The sequence below is a fragment of the Oncorhynchus tshawytscha genome, linkage group LG21, assembly GCF_018296145.1.
Source record: "Oncorhynchus tshawytscha isolate Ot180627B linkage group LG21, Otsh_v2.0, whole genome shotgun sequence".
NCBI classification, from domain to species: domain Eukaryota; kingdom Metazoa; phylum Chordata; class Actinopteri; order Salmoniformes; family Salmonidae; genus Oncorhynchus; species Oncorhynchus tshawytscha.
This window is the reverse complement of record NC_056449.1, coordinates 20,385,898-20,402,781: the sequence shown is the minus strand read 5'-3', so window position 1 is coordinate 20,402,781 and position 16,884 is coordinate 20,385,898. Positions and strand designations below refer to the sequence as shown.

Here is a 16,884-nt window from a genome sequence, read left to right as displayed (position 1 = left end):
ACAAAAGCAGATTGTTGTGGTGTTGATAGTAGACATATTGTTGCCTGCATTTCTACCAGCTGCTAGAAGTTAAAATACTTATTGAAATAAATTTCTAATTATAATTTGAGGACTCCCTTCTCATTTAAGTTCAAATATGTGTTAAACTCACATCTGATTAACATGTATTTAAACATTGATTTATGTGCTTTTTGTCATTGGTTACTAGGGGAACAGTTGAGTATGCAAGCCTTACCAGGACAAGATGCCTCATGCAGCATGCAGCAAGTGGAGGAGTTAACTGTAAAACAGCATGGATGAACATAGGTGACACATGCACTCACAGGAGAAATATGGTGCATTCAAGACAACTTGGAAACTAGGAGCCTCAGAGTTAAATATGTTTTTTTAGTGTAGAGCTTTCTATTGGCTGATTCAGATATTTTAAAAGTGGGAAACTTGGGCCTCATCTTTCTACAACCAGTTTATAAGTCGGAAATGTCAGTTTCCGAGTTGTCTTGAACGCGGCAACACATACACATGTCACATCTACACCACTCACTAAAACATGCCATGCTCATGTCCTTTGGTTCCGGAACAAAACATTAATTTGTAGCATAAGCTATCTACAGGCTTATATTTTGCACTAGATAAGGAAATAGAAAGGCTCCAAGTTTGGGATCCATAGGTTTAGCAAACGAGGAAGTATTAACTATCATTCATACGGCCAGTTTCTCAGACAAGATTAAGCTAGGCTTTTTAGTCTAGGTCAAGCCTTAATCTGTGTCCAGGAAACTGGCCAATAATGTTTTGATCAGTAACCCAGAGACATGAAGTGAATGGGGAGGAGAGTAAAGTGAACCATGTGAGGTGGAAAAACAGCTGCCTGGCAGGGGGGGAAAGTCCAGAGTTCAGAGATAGTGGAGAGAAAGGACAGAAGAACTGTAAAGAAAATCATTTAGAATTGAAAAAAACCTTTCTTAGTGCAAGTGTCTTCTTTCTTTCTAACGGGGCCGGTGACAGGGCTCACATCAGCTTGAATACACAACCAGGAGTGATTACCAACATGAAGTGACCCACGACAACAACTCTGTCACCATGGCCCTAATACTGCAGCCCTATACTACAGATAAAACAAGCTGTAAAAATGACAACCAACATTCCTATGGGATATAGGCCTATACCAGCAGTGTCCCTAGTCTAGGGTCAATACAATCAGATTCCTGTAATACCAAGTCTAATTTAGATGAATCTGGTTTACATCTGGTTTAGGATATTACTAGATATAGTACTCTACTCTGTAGAAGAATAGCAAGTCCACCTCTATACCATAGTTATAAAGGAATAAGAGCAAAGGCTTGCTAGACTGTTAAGCTAAGCATCACGACATCGATTGCTCCTCCATTTCAAAGTAATCATTCAGTTCCGTTGATTATCACTCATCCATTAGACTGTGGAGAGAAACCACTCAGTGCTCAGTGACATTAACGGTCAGGCAAAGAGTTCCTGGAAATGCATCGACACAAGGCAAATGAAAGTTTCGATAAGGAGTTTGTCATTTCTCTAGGTGTGGTGTGTGCCAGGCTTCTTTATATCTGAGGTGCAGTGATGCAACAACAGCATACAGTTTTCCACATACATACAGCACAGAATTAAATCACATTTCTATTTTGATCAGTCCATCCCACTATCTGTATCACCAAATACACATGCGTGGATATGGGAAGGACAGTATTACATCATTTTGGATGGCACCTATTCTAAGGAATGAATGACCCAGTGTCCACTATTATTGTATAGGCGGGGCACCCCTCATTTTGGTTAATGAGGCCCTGAATGTTGATTTGGGGGCCTTTGCGCTCAGCCTGGAAAACAATCTAGGGGAAACACTATAGTCACAATATATCCAGTTGGTATTTGATCCTCCTAGATCAGACTGCTCCAGTCTAGTATCCCTAAGGAATCCTCAAGTATAGCTGGGTTGTGTTCATTAAGGCAGCCAACATGATCCATGTTAAAGCGTTTCAAACTAAACATGAAAATGAGCGTTTCTCATTTGACAGGTCCAGGGAGTCCCTCCCTGTTTCAGTCTGTTCTATTCTGTTTGGGTGCCGAATGAACACGACCCTGAACACTGCCTGCTGTGTGAGTAGTAGGGAGGTGAATGCAGGAGACACTTACTTTTTCCTCTCCTTGTCCCTCTTGAGTGTGGTGGAGCCCCCTGCCTGCAGAGCCTGGGACTGTAGGAGCTCAGCGGCCGTCTTTTTCTGCTTGAAGCCGTTGAGCTCGTCATCCAGGGATTTCTTCTTGTCCTCCAGCTTCTTCTTCTCATCCTGGTGCAGCTTCTTGAGCCGGTCAAACTTCTCGTGCAGCTGTGTTGCGAGGGAGAAGACTTACATCTCAGATAGAAACTAATTTAGGTGTGATATCTGTAGCAAACAGAGATGTCGCACATGTAACCCTAGTTCTTCTTAGGTTGGTAGGATTGGTGATGACATGGCAAAATTACAGCGTTAACTAGTAAAAGAGATACCTTCCTGTATACACACATACACAAACCTCTTTCTCGGCCTCCTTCAGCTCAGCCTCCTTTTCCTTGACTCTCTGGACGAACATCTGCCTCATCTCTTCCTCTTTCTTCTGCAGCTCTCCCATGAACTCGTTCCTCTTGGCCTCGTACGTCTCCTGCAGACTGGGGTCCACACAGAAAGAGGAAAGACATAAATGATGTCATACTAATGACTCATATATGTTAGTACTATGTCTATCATTACAGTGGAATAGAGCAGACTGCCATTTAAATCAAAATGATAAAAGTGGTTGTGATTAACTAAGGGGGTGGTAGAAAGTGGAAAGTGGTGCATACCGTTTCTTCACCCTTCTCCTAAAGAGTGCTCTGGCACACTCCTCGCCATGGAGTTCAAAGCATTGGAATTATGTTCGGAATTGACTGGAGGGAGTTCCTTTATTTTTTTAAACTATTTTTTTTTAAATTATAAAAGGGTTTTCTACATGACTACAACACAAAAATAAAACGCACACTATACAAAGCATTCTTTAACATATATTTTCCAAATTCGGTCAAACATGCCTGGTTTATGTTTCATTTTATAATATATAGTCTTATGGGATTGTAGCTAGATAGTTCAGTCCTCCTGTTTGTTATTGAAGGTGAATATAAGGCTTTCCAATTGATGGGCTTCCATTTTTTGCAGTAATTAGACCTAGATTACAAAACGTCCTCTGATATTAATCACCAATATTTACATTTCCCAACAGACATAATCTTGGAGATGGATGGATATAAATGACTCAACACAATGAAACGATAGCACATACATTGTCAGTTTACCACAGGATATGTAATAGGGTTCCTTTGTGCTTTTTGCATCTCCAACAGAGATGTGACATTTCTGGGCGCATTAGATGCATTCTGGCAGGAGTGTAGTAAGTCCTATGAATTATATTAAATTGCAGTAGTTTCTGTCTACCGTTGTAGGAGCAGGTATGAACCATTTCACAGATTTTTTTTTATTTCACCTTTATTTAACCAGGTAGGCTAGTTGAGAACAAGTTCTCATTTACAACTGCAACCTGGCCAAGATAAAGCAAAGCAATGCGACACAAACAACAACATAGAGTTACACATGGAATAAACAAACGTACAGTCAATAACACAATAGAAAAGTCTATATACAGTGTGTGAAAATGAGGTAAGATTAGGGAAGTAAGGCAATAAATAGGCCATAGTTGCGAAATAATTACAATTTAGCAATTAAACACTGGAGTGATAGATGTGCAGAAGATGAATGTGCAAGTAGAGATACTGGGGTGCAAAGGTGCCAAAAAACAAATTACAATATAGGGATGAGGTAGTTGGGTGGGCTATTTACAGATGGGCTGTGTACAGGTGCAATGATCGGTAAGCTGCTCTGACAGCTGATGCTTAAAGTTAGTGAGGGAGATATGAGTCTCCAGCTTCAGTGATTTTTGCAATTCGTTCAAGTCATTGGCAGCAGATAACTGGAAGGAAAGGTGGCAAAGTAGGAGTTGGCTTTGGGGATGACCAGTGAAATATACCTGCTGGAGCGCGTGCTACAGGTGGGTGCTGCTATGGTGACCAGTGAGCTGAGATAAGGCGGGAATTTACCTAGCAAAGACTTATAGATGACCTGGAGCCAGTGGGTTTGGTGGCGACGAATATGAAGCGAGGGCCAGCCAACGAGAGCATACAGGTCGCAGTGGTGGGTAGTATATGGGGCTTTGGTGACAAAACGGATGGCGGAGAGTTTATAGTCTAACCAGATACCTAGTTATTTGTAGTTGTCCACATCTTCTAAGTCAGAACCGTCCAGAGTAGTGATGCTGGATGGGCGGGCAGCGATCGGTTGAAGAGCATGCATTTAGTTTTACTTGCATTTAAGAGCAGTTGGAGACCATGGAAGGAGTGTTGCATGGCATTGAAGCGCGTCTAGAAGTTTGTTAACTTCCTTGGGATAGGGGGCGGTATTTTGACGTCTTGATGAAAAGCGTGCCCAAAGTAAACTGCCTGCTACTCAGGCCCAGAAGCTAGGATATGCATCTATAGTTTCTAAAACTGTTAAAATAATGCCTGTGAGTATAACAGAACTGAAATGGCAGGCACAACCCCGAGGACAAACCATCCCACCCAGAGGACAAACCATCCCCCACTGATTTCAATGACTGGCACTTTTATAATAGGGCGAAATCGTGCCTGATTGCAGTTCCTAGGGCTTCCACTTGATGTCAACAGTCTTTAGAAAGGGTTTCAGGCTGGTTTTTGGAAAAATGAGCCAGAAATTGTAGTTTTTCTAGGTGGCTCCCATTTTGGCTGTAGTGTTTCCAATCGCGTGAATGAGAGCGCGTTCTTTGGTATTTTTCTCCGGTAAAGACAATAACGATTCTCCGTCTTAAATTGTATTGTTTATTTGCGTATTAGGGCACCTAAGGTTTGATTATAAACATTGATTGACTTGTTTGGATACGTTTATTGCTAACGCTTGGGATTCATTTTGTATGCATTTTGAAGGAGGAAACCGAGTGGATTATTGACTGAAGCGTGCCAGCTAAACTGAGTTTTTATGGATATAAAGAAAGACATTATCGAACAAAAGGACCATTTGTAATGTAACTGGGACCTTTTGGTGTGCCAACAGAAGAAGATCTTCAAAGGTAAGGCATATATTATATCGCTATTTCTGACTTTCGTGTCGCAACTCCCTGGTTGAAAATGATTTGTTATGCATTTGTGTGCTGGGCGCTGTCCTCAGATAATCACATGGTTTGCTTTCGCCGTAAAGCCTTTTTGAAATCGGATACGGCGGATGGATTAACAACAAGTTAAGCTTTATTTTGATGTATTGCACTTGTGATTCCAGGAAAGTTTAATATTTATAGTAATATAGTAACTAATTTGAATTAGGAGCTTTGCAATTTCACCGGAAGTTTTCGAAATGGGACACTAGCGTTCCACTGATCCGCAAGAAGTTAACACAGTGTCCACAGAAGGGCCAGAATTATACAGAATGGTGTCATCTGCGTAGAGGTTGATCAGAGAATCATCAGCAGCAAGAGCGACATCATTGATGTATACAGAGAAAAGAGTCGGCCCGAGAATTGAACCCTGTTGCACCCCCATAGACACTGCCAGAGGTCCGGACAACAGGCCCTCCGATTTGACACACTGAACTCTATCTGAGAAGTAGTTGGTGAACCAGGCGAGGCAGTCATTTGAGAAACCAAGGCTGTTGAGTCTGCCGATAAGAATGCGTGATTGACAGAGTCGAAAGCCTCGGCCAGGTCGAGGAAGACAGCTGCACAGTATTGTCTTTCATTGATGGCGGTTATGATATCGTTTAGGACCTTGAGCATGGCTGAGGTGCACCCATGACCTGCTCGGAAACCAGATTGCATAGCGGAAAAGGTACGGTGGGATTCGAAATGGTCGGTGATCCGTTTGTTAACTTGGCTTTCAACGACTTTAGAAAGGCAGGGTAGGATAGATATAAGACTGTAACAGTTTGGGCCTAGAGCGTCGCCATTTTGAAGAGGGGGATGACCACGGCAGCTTTCCAATCTTTAGGGATCTCAGACGATACAAAAGAGAGGTTGAACAGGCTAGTAATAGGGATTGCAACAATTGCGGAAGATACTTTTAGAAAGAGAGGGTCCAGATTGTCTAGCCCAGCTGATTTGTAGGGGTCCAGATTATACAGCTCTTTCAGAACATCAGCTATCTGGATTTGGGTGAAGGAGAAATGGGGGAGGTTTGGGCAAGTTGCTGTGGGGGGGTGCAGAGCTGTTGGCCGGGGCAAGGGTAGCCAGGTGGAAAGCAAGGCCAGCCATCGAAAAATTCTTATTGAAGTGATCGATTATCATAGATTTATCAGTGGTGACAGTGTTTCCTATCCTCAGTGCAGTGGGCAGCTGGGAGGAGGTGCTCTTATTCTCCATGGACTTTACAGTGTCCCAGAACTTTGGGGAGTTTGTGCTACAGGATGCAAATTTCTGTTTGAAAAAGCTAACCTTTGCTTTCCTAACTGCCTGTGTAAATTGGTTCCTAACTTCCCTGAAAAGTTACATATCGCAGGGGCTATTCGATGGTAATGCAGTACGCCACAGGATGTTTTTGTGCTGGTCAAGGGCAGTCAAGTCTGGAGTGAACCAAGGGCTATATCTGTTCTTAGTTGTACATTTTTTGAACGGGGAATGCTTATTTAAGATGGTGAGGAAAGCAATTTTAAAGAATAACAAAGGCATCCTCTACTGACGGGATGAGGTCAATATCCTTCCAGGATTCCCGGGCCAGGTTGATTAGAAAGGACTGCTCGCTGAAGTGTTTTAGGGAGCGTTTGACAGTGATGAAGGGTGGTCGTTTGACCGCGAACGCAGGCAAAGAGGCAGTGATCTCTGAGATCCTGGTTGATGACAGCAGAGGTGTATTTAGAGGGCAGGTTGGTCAGGATGATATCTAAGAGGGTGCCCGTGTTTACGGACTTAGGGTCGTACCTGGTAGGTTCTTTGATTATTTGTGTGAGATTGAGGGCATCCAGCTTAGATTGTAGGACGGCCGGGGTGTTAAGCATATCCCAGTTTAGGTCACGTAACATTACAAACTCTGAAGATTAAATGGGGGGCAATTCATTCACATATGGTGTCCAGGGCACAGCTGGGGGCTGAGGGAGGTCAATAACAAGCGGCAACAGTGAGAGACTTATTTCTGGAAAGGTGGATTTTTAAAAGTAGAAGCTCGAACTGTTTGGGCACAGACCTGGATAGCATGACAGAACTCTGCAGGCTATCTCTGCAGTAGATTGCAACTCCACCCCGTTTGGCAGTTCTATCTTGGCGGAAAATGTTGTAGTTGGGAATGGAAATTTCAGAATTTTTGGTGGCCTTCCTAAGCCAGGATTCAGACACGGCTAGGACATCAGGGTTGGTGGAGTGTGCTAAAGCAGTGAATAAAACAAACTTAGGTAGGAGGCTTCTAATGTTAACATGCATGAAACCAAGGCTTTTACGGTTACAGAAGTCAACAAAAGATAGCGCCTGGGGAATAGGAGTGGAACTGGGGACTACAGGGCCTGGGTTAACCTCTACATCACCAGAGGAAAAGAGGAGGAGTAGGATAAGGGTAAGGCTAAAGGCTATAAGAACTGGTCGTCTAGTGCGTTAGGGACAGAGAATAAAAGGAGCAGATTTCTGGGCATGGTAGAATAGATTCAGGGCATAAAGTACAGACAATGGTAAGGTAAGATGTGAGTATAGTGGAGGTAAACCTAGGCATTAAGTGAAAATTAGAGAGGTTTCACCTCTGGAGGAACCCTTTAAGCCAGGTGAGGTCTCCGCATGTGCATGGGGTGGGACAAAAGAGCTATCTAAGGCATTTTGAGCGGGACTGAGGGCTCTACAGTGAAATAAAACAGTAAGAACTAGCCAAGGCAGCAGTAGACAAGGCATATTGACATTAGAGAGAGACATAAAGCAAACACAGGTGTTGATCAGGAGAGCTAAGACAACAACGGGTAATTGACGATGAATGGGCGGGCAGGTTAATTAGGTACATACAGGACCTGAGTTTGAGGCTGGGGCCGACAAGTAAACAAAAAGAGGTACCGTGTTATTGAAACAGTCCAGAGGGCATCAGCTCTGTGGCTGAGTGATCATTGGGTCAAAGGGTCAAAGGAGCAGCAATAGGTGAGTCAGGGTGCCGTTCTGTAGTCACTACTACGCTAGGCGAGTGGGGGACACATCGTTCAGAACAGCTAGCGGGCCGGGGCAAGTAGATAATTCTTCGGCGACATCGTAACAGAATAGCCTGTTGAGACCCCCTCGGACAGTTACGGCGGTAGACCGGTTGTGATGGATTGGTGGGGCTCCATGTCGTCAGTAAAAGGGTCCAGGCCAATTGGCAAAATAGTTATTGTAACCCAAGAATTGGCTGAAGGACCTCTTTGGCTAGCCGGGAGATGGGCCTAGCTCGAGGCTAGCTCCAGGCTAACTGGTGCTTGCTTCGGGACAGAGACGTTAGCCAGGAGTAGGCACTCGGGTAGCAGCTAGCTAGCTGCGATGATCCGGTGTAAAGGTTCAGAGCTTGCTGGAATCCAGAGATGTGGTAGGGAAAAAGCAGTCCGATATGCTCTGGGTTGATATCGCGCTGTGCAGACTGGCAGGAATTGACCGGGCTGAGGCTGGCTGATGTCCGAGTTAATGGTGATGACCGCTAGCACTGGCTAACTGACTACTAGCTAGTTAGCTGGCTAGCTTCTAATGGAGGTTCCAGTTCCAAAGTGTAAAAGAATTGCAGATCCATACCACATTGGGTGAGGAGGGTTGCAGGAGAGTATGTTCAGTCCGTAGATGGAAATTGAGATTAAAAATATTAAAAATATATACGAAGAAAACTATATATACATGGGACGGGACAGGACAAATAGACATCCGACTGCTATGCCATCTTGGAACATATCTGTGACCAATAGTTCTCCTCAATTTCTTCCTTTAGATCTGTTTCCCATGGATTCCATCTAGGTTCTGAACCATCTGGTAGAGTTTAAATCAACCCTTGATATAACTTGGCAATCAACTTCTTTAGCGTAGCAGCCTCTTTCCATATTTTTTCTATGCTAGAAGCCGTCGGTTCATCTAGATTCTGTTGAAGTGATTGAATAAGCTTTCTGAATGGAAGAACTTAAAAGAAATAGGCCTTGGATAATCCAAGTCTTTCTTGTAATTGATTGAAATAGTAGAGATCCATGTTCAAAATTCATAATGCCACTTTGGAACAAGGACTTAAAGGTGTTATCATTAAACACTGGAGGTAAGGTGGGGTTATTCCAAATAGGGGTGCCTGGCGATATTTGTTCTTTCCACCTCATGAATTAATGTACATTTTCCAAAACATTAATGACATTGAGAATCATTGGACTGTCTGTTTTTAGTAGTGAATATAGTGAATATATTTTAGATCACAACGTATTACATGTACGGCTTCAATAGGAGGATAGACTGATTTCCATTGTTTAAGTGAAAGCAGTTGTACAGCCCAGTAATACATCTTCCTATGAGGTAGTCCAAGACCTCCAGCTTTCTAGAGGAAGTATTAAACAGTCAATTTGACTCTTAAGGTCTTTCCATTCCAATTAAAGTTGGAGAGCAGGCCATTTTATTTTAAAAAGTTGGATGGAATTGAAACTGGCAGGGCCTGGAATAAATACATCAACCTTATTAATATATTAATTTTGATTATGTTGATCCTATGCATCATAGAGAAAGGGAGAGATCTCCATCTCTGAACATCGGATTCAACCTATCTATTAAAGGAGAGTAATTGATTTTATATGCCTCCTCCAGACTGCATGGTATCACTACACCCAGGGATGTCATATGTCTTTGTCTATTTCCACTTAGATGTATTTTCTAAGCTTGAGAAGTCATGATTACAAATGGGCATTATTTCAGTTCTCCCAATTTACTTTGAATATGGACACAGCACTGTGTGTCCAACAGTAATAAAAGGCATGTCAGAGAATGTTCTGGTTCAGATCAATAAAGTAAAATGTAATCTGCATACAATGATGTCACATGTTGATCTCCACTAATCTCTATGCCCAGGATTGAGCCATGAGCTCTAATTATTGTTGCTAGGGGTTTTGTGGCTAAAGAAAATAAATAACCAGACAAAAGGTTTCCCTGTGGAGGCAGTTTACACCATTGTTAAATCCAGGACAAGGAGTGTGCAGCAGGGTGGAGAATCGGGATGCAGTCTCTGAGGGATGTAGGGAGTTAAGAGGAAACAGGAAGTAAGGAGGAAATATGGAGAGAAGCAGCCTCACCTGAAGGGTTTGCAGTCGGGGTCTGTGTCCTTGAAGCCCATCTCCTCCAGCTTGCAGCGACGGTAGAGCTCGTAGTGTCTGGTGTGAGTCTGCTCTCTAAGATCCTCCATGTTCACCCTGATTAGCATCTCTCTCAGCTTCACAAAGTCACAGTGGTTTTCATTCTCCACTGCCGACACACACACACACACACACACACACACACACACACACACACACACACACACACACACACACACACACACACACACACACACACACACACACACACACACACACACACACACACACACACACACACACACACACACACACACACACACACACACACACACGTCAGACAGCTACTACTCAACAGCGTTTGATTAAAACACTACCACTGGTTGACAACGTGGGTCAATCCATTAACCACTACAGATTGAACAAACAACAGCCATTGTAAAAGACCAGAACCACACATTTACAACTCACATAATTGCTTGTTTTAAACACATTTCTGATTAAACTGTGATTGAAATGTGTAGGCATGTGTAATTCTCAGTGAACACTAATAACAAATGTACACAGCTCCATTCATGACCTATGGAGGGTTCATTTCTGGTTTTAGAATCTAGCGGAGGGCCATGTAAGCTGGCCAAATAACAAATTGACATGTGATAAGGTGTGGGAATACGGAGGAAGTGTCATATAATTTGAATATCTTGTCATTTGATATACTGAGAATACGAGATGTTTCACATCTGTATTCCTATGGTAAATCAGTGACTTACCCTGATAATGCTCACAGGTTTCCTGACCTACCACTTTTCAAGCATTATTGACTCGTTTTAAATAAATCAATCCCATAGAGCCCTCAGACATTTGTGACATGACTCAAGCAACCGCTGCTGTAGCTCATACAGTTATGGAAGAGTGGGCACATGTATTGTTAAATAGACAAACTTGAATGAGATTACATAAGCAGCAGTGATAGCTTCCCTCTTGACGGTATGAATGTAGTTGTTAAGGGAGTTGGGGCGGAATGAGTGGGAGGGAAATGGTGGCCAAAAATGGAAGGACACCCCCCCTCTCATTTCCCCTGTTGTACGTGACCTAGCTTACCCTGTACCGTCCCCCAGGGGTACTGCCGCGCTTTCACCATCTTGTTGCCGATCTTCACTTCCTCCGTGCTTCCCACCACGGCAAACGGCAAATGGGCCTGCGGAGCAGAAGGGATTCTCGTTAGTGCAGTGACACCTGAGTCCATCTTTCTGCCTTTCTCTCTTTTTATCAAACACAACACACATATCACACACAAATACACACACATAATGCAAGCACACACACTATTGACACTTCCTACAATTATCATCCCACGTTATCACTCCATTACACAACTTGATTATTTATTTGTTTAGATTTGGATCAATTGGAGCACATCTCTTGACAGGCAAAACAATTGGCAGAGTGAACCTAACACAAAGTTAATTGCAAGTGATGTGAATCATGTTAGGTCTATATTGCAAGTTAATACACGTTCCATTCATCCAACAGCAAGGGCCTCTGACTGCAGTGATCGGAGTGGGTGGCCTTTCTGCCAGAGTGGTGGCGTCTTCGTGAGATCGGAGAGCGAGAGTCTTGAGAGCTAATTGACTAACGCAAATCAGCTGGGTTCTGCTCAGTCAGAAGCATTGGCATTCTCCACTCGCTTATGTCACTCCTCATGGTCCGCTCATTTAACCCCGGCCCGTTAGTCAGCGGCCAGGGGCCCTTTCCCACACAGAGCTTCCTGTAGCAAGAGCTAGCTGATTGTCATACACTGTACTGGACTGGTGGAGGAGGAGGACACAGATGGTGCTCGTATCCTGCTCTAGTGCTGCTGTTTCAATGTTCTGAGAATTAACAGAATAAATGACTCACAACTCATAGTGAAAGGAAACTCACACGAGGGGTACAGATACACAACTACATCTACTCCTGTAGATGTACGTATATTGTATTACTTGGCCTCACAAACAAAAAAAATCCATGAAAGCATCAACTATCGTATTCACTTGATATTTCTTCCTAACCAAACCTTGTCAGTCACTCTCATACTTCTCAACTATAACTAGTAAGTCTGTATAACTTTCTGAAATGCTGCTGAACTAAAATGAGCAGCATCATAGAAGGGTTATCTTACGTTCATGGTGGAGTTGATCTCTGCCACCGTCTCATCGTCGATGGGGAATTGGTAGATCAGAACACCGTTGCTGACCAGCTCACTGGTGATCTTGATCTTGAACTTGGTCAGCTCGCTTTTGGAGATGGCGTCTGATTTGGCGATGATGGGGATTATGTTGACCTGTTGTTTGAGGAGATGAAATTAGATCAGAAAATGTTATTAGGCTATCCGCTAATGAGGAAATGATATGTGCAGGTGTAACAGTATTAGCTTCCGTCCCCTCACCCGCACCCGGGCTCGAACCAGGGACCCTCTGCACACATCAACAACAGTCACCCACGAAGCATTGTTACCCATCGCTCCACAAAAGCCACGGCCCTTACAGAGCTTGGGGAACAACTACTTCAGGTCTCAGAGCGAGTGACGTCACCGATTGAAACGCTATTAGTGCGCACCACCGCTAACTAGCTAGCCATTTCACATCGGTTACACACAGGCACATAGACAAAACAATCATTCAAAATACATACTAAAACACAGGCATTGATTTGTTTGTTTTTTACAGACTTGCATCAAGTTTTAAAATCAGGATTACAATATTTAGTACAAAGTGCATGCTAGCAGCTAGGGAGCAGAGCAGATGAAGGATTGTTATGATGGGCTGACAGTGACAAGGTGTGAACAAATAATGCCCACACATTGGGATGTAGCTAAATAAGGAACAGCTTTGAGGCTCATGTCAAATGCAATTTTACAACCCTCCGCTTCCAGCAGGACAAAAAAAACTACTGAAACTAAATTGGCTGTACTTTCAAATCAGAGCCCATGAAAACAATGTAGATCAAGATAATCCTATAATCATTTGATCCAAAACCTCTCAGCTCCACACATTAAGGGTTTGTTTCCCAGATACAGATTAAGCCTAGTCCTGGATTAAAAAGCCCTTTTCCCTGGAGCTTCTGCATTGATCATTTGTAAGTACAAGACTAAGCTTAATCTATAATAAACACATACAAAACACTCCCATACGAAAAATATTAAATTGGAATACATTTCAATAAAATATATACACTACCAGTCAAAAGTTTTAGAACACCTACTCATTCATGGGTTTTTCCTTTTATTCTTACAATTTTCTATATTGTAGAATAATAGTGAAGACATCAAAACCATGAAATAACACATATGGAATCATGTAGTAACCAAAAAAGTGTTAAACAAATCAAAATATATATTATATTTGAGAATCTTCAAATAGCCACCCTTTGCCTTGATGACAGCTTTGCACACACTTGGCATTCTCTCAACCAGCTTCATGAGGTAGTCACCTGGAATTCAATTAACAGGTGTGCCTTGTTAAAAGTTAATTTGTGGAATTTCCTTCTTAATGTGCTTGAGCCAATCAGTTGTGTTGTGACAAGTTGGGGGGGTATACAGAAGATAGCTCTATTTGGTAAAAAAAAAAAAAAGTCAATATTATGGCAAAAACAGCTCAAATAAGCAAAGGGAAATGACAGTCCATCATTACTTTAAGACATCTTCATATCATATCTTCCAGTCAATACGGAAAATGTCAAGAACATTGAAAGTTTCTTCAAGTACAGTCGCAAAAACCATCAAGCGCTATGATGAAACTGGCTCTTATGAGGACCGCCAAAGGAATGGAAGACTCCTCTGCTGCAGAGGACAAGTTCATTAGAGTTACCAGCCTCATAAATTTCAGCCCAAATAAATGCATCACAGTGTTCAAGTAACAGACACATGTCAACATTAACTGTTCAAAGGAGGAGACTGTGTGAATCAGGCCTTCATGGTCAAATTGCTGTAACGAAGCCACTACTAAAGGACACCAATAAAAATAAACTTGCTTGGGCCAAGAAACACAATCAATTAGATGAAAATGTGTCCTTTGGTCTGGAGTTGGTCTGGAGTTCCCACATATGCTGAGCACTTGTTGGCTGCTTTTCCTTCACTCTGCGGCCCGACTCATCCCAAACCATCCCAATTTGGCTGAGGTCAGGGGATTTTGGAGGCCAGGTCATCTGATACAGCACTCCATTACTCTCCTTCTTGGTAAAATAGCCCTTACACAGCCTGGAGGTGTGTTGGGTCATTGTCCTTTAGCTAGCTAGTTCCCAATTAAATTCAAATGTGTTCATGAACATGAGCCATCTTGTGTGGGATTGTTTCAATGACTTTGTCTCCATAGCCGCGGGAAGATGTTTGAAGCTGGGGGTGCAGCAATTTTTTAGCCGACTCCATCTCTGCATTATCCACACGGTAACTGTCAACTTGTGAGTCTGCAATTGACTCACTGCATTGTAAGTCTCACTTTAATGTTCATCATTAACCCCTAATTCTTTATCTTGTGTGGAATTGTTTCACTGACTGTCTCTGCATTATCCGCAGGGTAACTGTCAACTTGTAAGTCTGAAAATGTACATTGGAGATGAAGGAATCCGCATTTGATATTCAGAGACATTATGTTCAAATAAAGATGTTAAGTGCAAAGTGGTCATTTGTACATTATATTTTGTGTTTCAGATTCAACCTGTGACTGCCATGCCACAATTCAACAATAGACCAAGTTATTTGAGCAAAAAAACATTTTGAAAGCACTCTTTTAGTTGGTCATTCAAACTTTTCAAAGTATACAATCACATTTATTTATAAAGCCCTTCTTACATCAGCTGATGTCCCAAAGTGCTGTACAGAAACCCAGCCTAAAAGCCCAAACAGCAAGCAATGCAGGTGTAGAAGCACGGTGGCTAGGAAAAACTCCCTAGGGCATGCTGTTGTGATTTAGTGCTGAACTATGTAGTTCTATGCATTTAATTTTAATGTAGGCTAGCTACAGTATGTGGTATAAAAAGCTAAATGTTCCATTCGTAAAATACATGGCAACATACAATGTACAAAACATAAGGAACACCTTCCTCATATTGAGTTGCACCCCCTTTTGCCCTCGGAACAGCCTCAATTTGTCGGGGGGTGGACTCTACAATGTGTCGAAAGTGTTCCACAGGTTCATGTTGACTCCAATGCTTCCCACAGTTGTGTCAAGTTGGCTGGATGTCCTTTGGGTGGTGGACCATTCTTGATACACGCGGGAAACTGTTGAGTGTGAAAAACCCAGCAGCGTTGCAGTTCTTGACACACTCAAACAGGTGCGTCTGACACCTATTACCATACCCCGTTCAAAGGCACTTCAATATTTTGCCCATTCACCTTCTGAATGGCACACAACCACAATCTATGTCTCAAGGCTTAAAAATCCTTCTTTAACCTGTTTCCTCCCCTTCATCTACACTGATTGAAGTATATTTAACAAATGACATCATTAAGGGAGCATAGCTTTCACCTGGATTCACCTGGTCAGTCTATGTCATGGAAATGGGTCCTAATGTTTTGTACACTCAGTGTCTATGTAAGCAATGAGGCCCGAGAGGGGTGTGGTATATTGCCAATATATTGCCAATATACCACGGCTAAGAGCTGTTCATATCCACGACGCAACACATTGCTAGGACACAGCCCTTAGCCGTGGTATATTGACCATATATGACAAACCCAGAGGTGCATCATTGCTATTATAAACTAGTTACCAACATAATTAGAGCAGTAAAAACAAATGTTTAGTCATACCCATGGTATACGGTCTGATATATCACGGCAAACCACCCAGTTTATAATTCTGAAATATATTTGGGAATATATTTTACAACCAACCACAGCATACTGTCAAAATCTATTTCCACAGCATATATTTAAATACAGAAACATATGTAGAAATATATGAAAACAGACATTTTTTAATGGCTTAAACATATATTTATATCTGTAATTTACATACACTTAAATACATGTACATATATGTTGGTTGTTAAAATCTAGGTTATTATATACTTTTTCTGTATGGGCTACTAAACCCATATCAAACCAAAGTTGTACCCAAGCTGCTGGGTTTAGCCTATATTGTGCAGCAGCATCAAGCTGGTGTTCTGATTGGAGAGTGTACCCAGCTAGCAAATAACCAAAGGAGAACCTTCTGGGAACATTACGGGTACGTTCTGTGTTTGCTGGGGAAACCTCAGCTGGAAGGTAGCAGAGCGGGGCCGGATGATGCGAGCATCTCCTATGCAGCCAGGTCATTACATCACAGCTAGCTAGCTAAACCCCCTGAGACAAGTGGGGAACATCTGGCCAAGACAGGATATAAATAGACCTTGAGATCTGGGCCTACACCTCCCTTTCTTATGCTTCTCTGGATGCCTTGTGCCTTGGTCTACAGCAGGGATATCATGCAGACGGATACAACAGCTAGAAATGTAACATGTCTTTTTATATCTGAACACCTCTAGCCTCTACTAGCTTCAGGGATGTTTGATTTGGGCATATCTATGTGCA

At 42.5% G+C, this 16,884-nt stretch overlaps 1 protein-coding gene across 7 annotated transcripts in view; it reads right to left on the bottom strand.

The window, feature by feature from the left end:
• LOC112244908 (septin-6) overlaps positions 1-16,884 on the bottom strand; it is a 42,545-nt gene that overhangs the window by 6,918 nt on the left and 18,743 nt on the right. For 2 of the 7 annotated variants that reach the window (XM_042303200.1, XM_042303199.1), the window contains exons 5-10: positions 12,496-12,657; positions 11,436-11,532; positions 10,335-10,503; positions 2,533-2,671; positions 2,161-2,351; positions 236-280 (exon numbers count right to left, since the gene is read on the bottom strand). In XM_042303200.1, coding sequence (XP_042159134.1) covers positions 277-280; positions 2,161-2,351; positions 2,533-2,671; positions 10,335-10,503; positions 11,436-11,532; positions 12,496-12,657 — 762 coding nt within the window. In that variant the 3' untranslated portion in view covers positions 236-276. Of the gene's footprint in view, positions 1-235; positions 281-954; positions 1,015-2,156; positions 2,352-2,532; positions 2,672-10,334; positions 10,504-11,435; positions 11,533-12,495; positions 12,658-16,884 lie in introns of those variants that run through there. The other 5 variants (XM_042303198.1, XM_042303196.1, XR_006079569.1 and 2 more) reach the window with 4 other exon arrangements.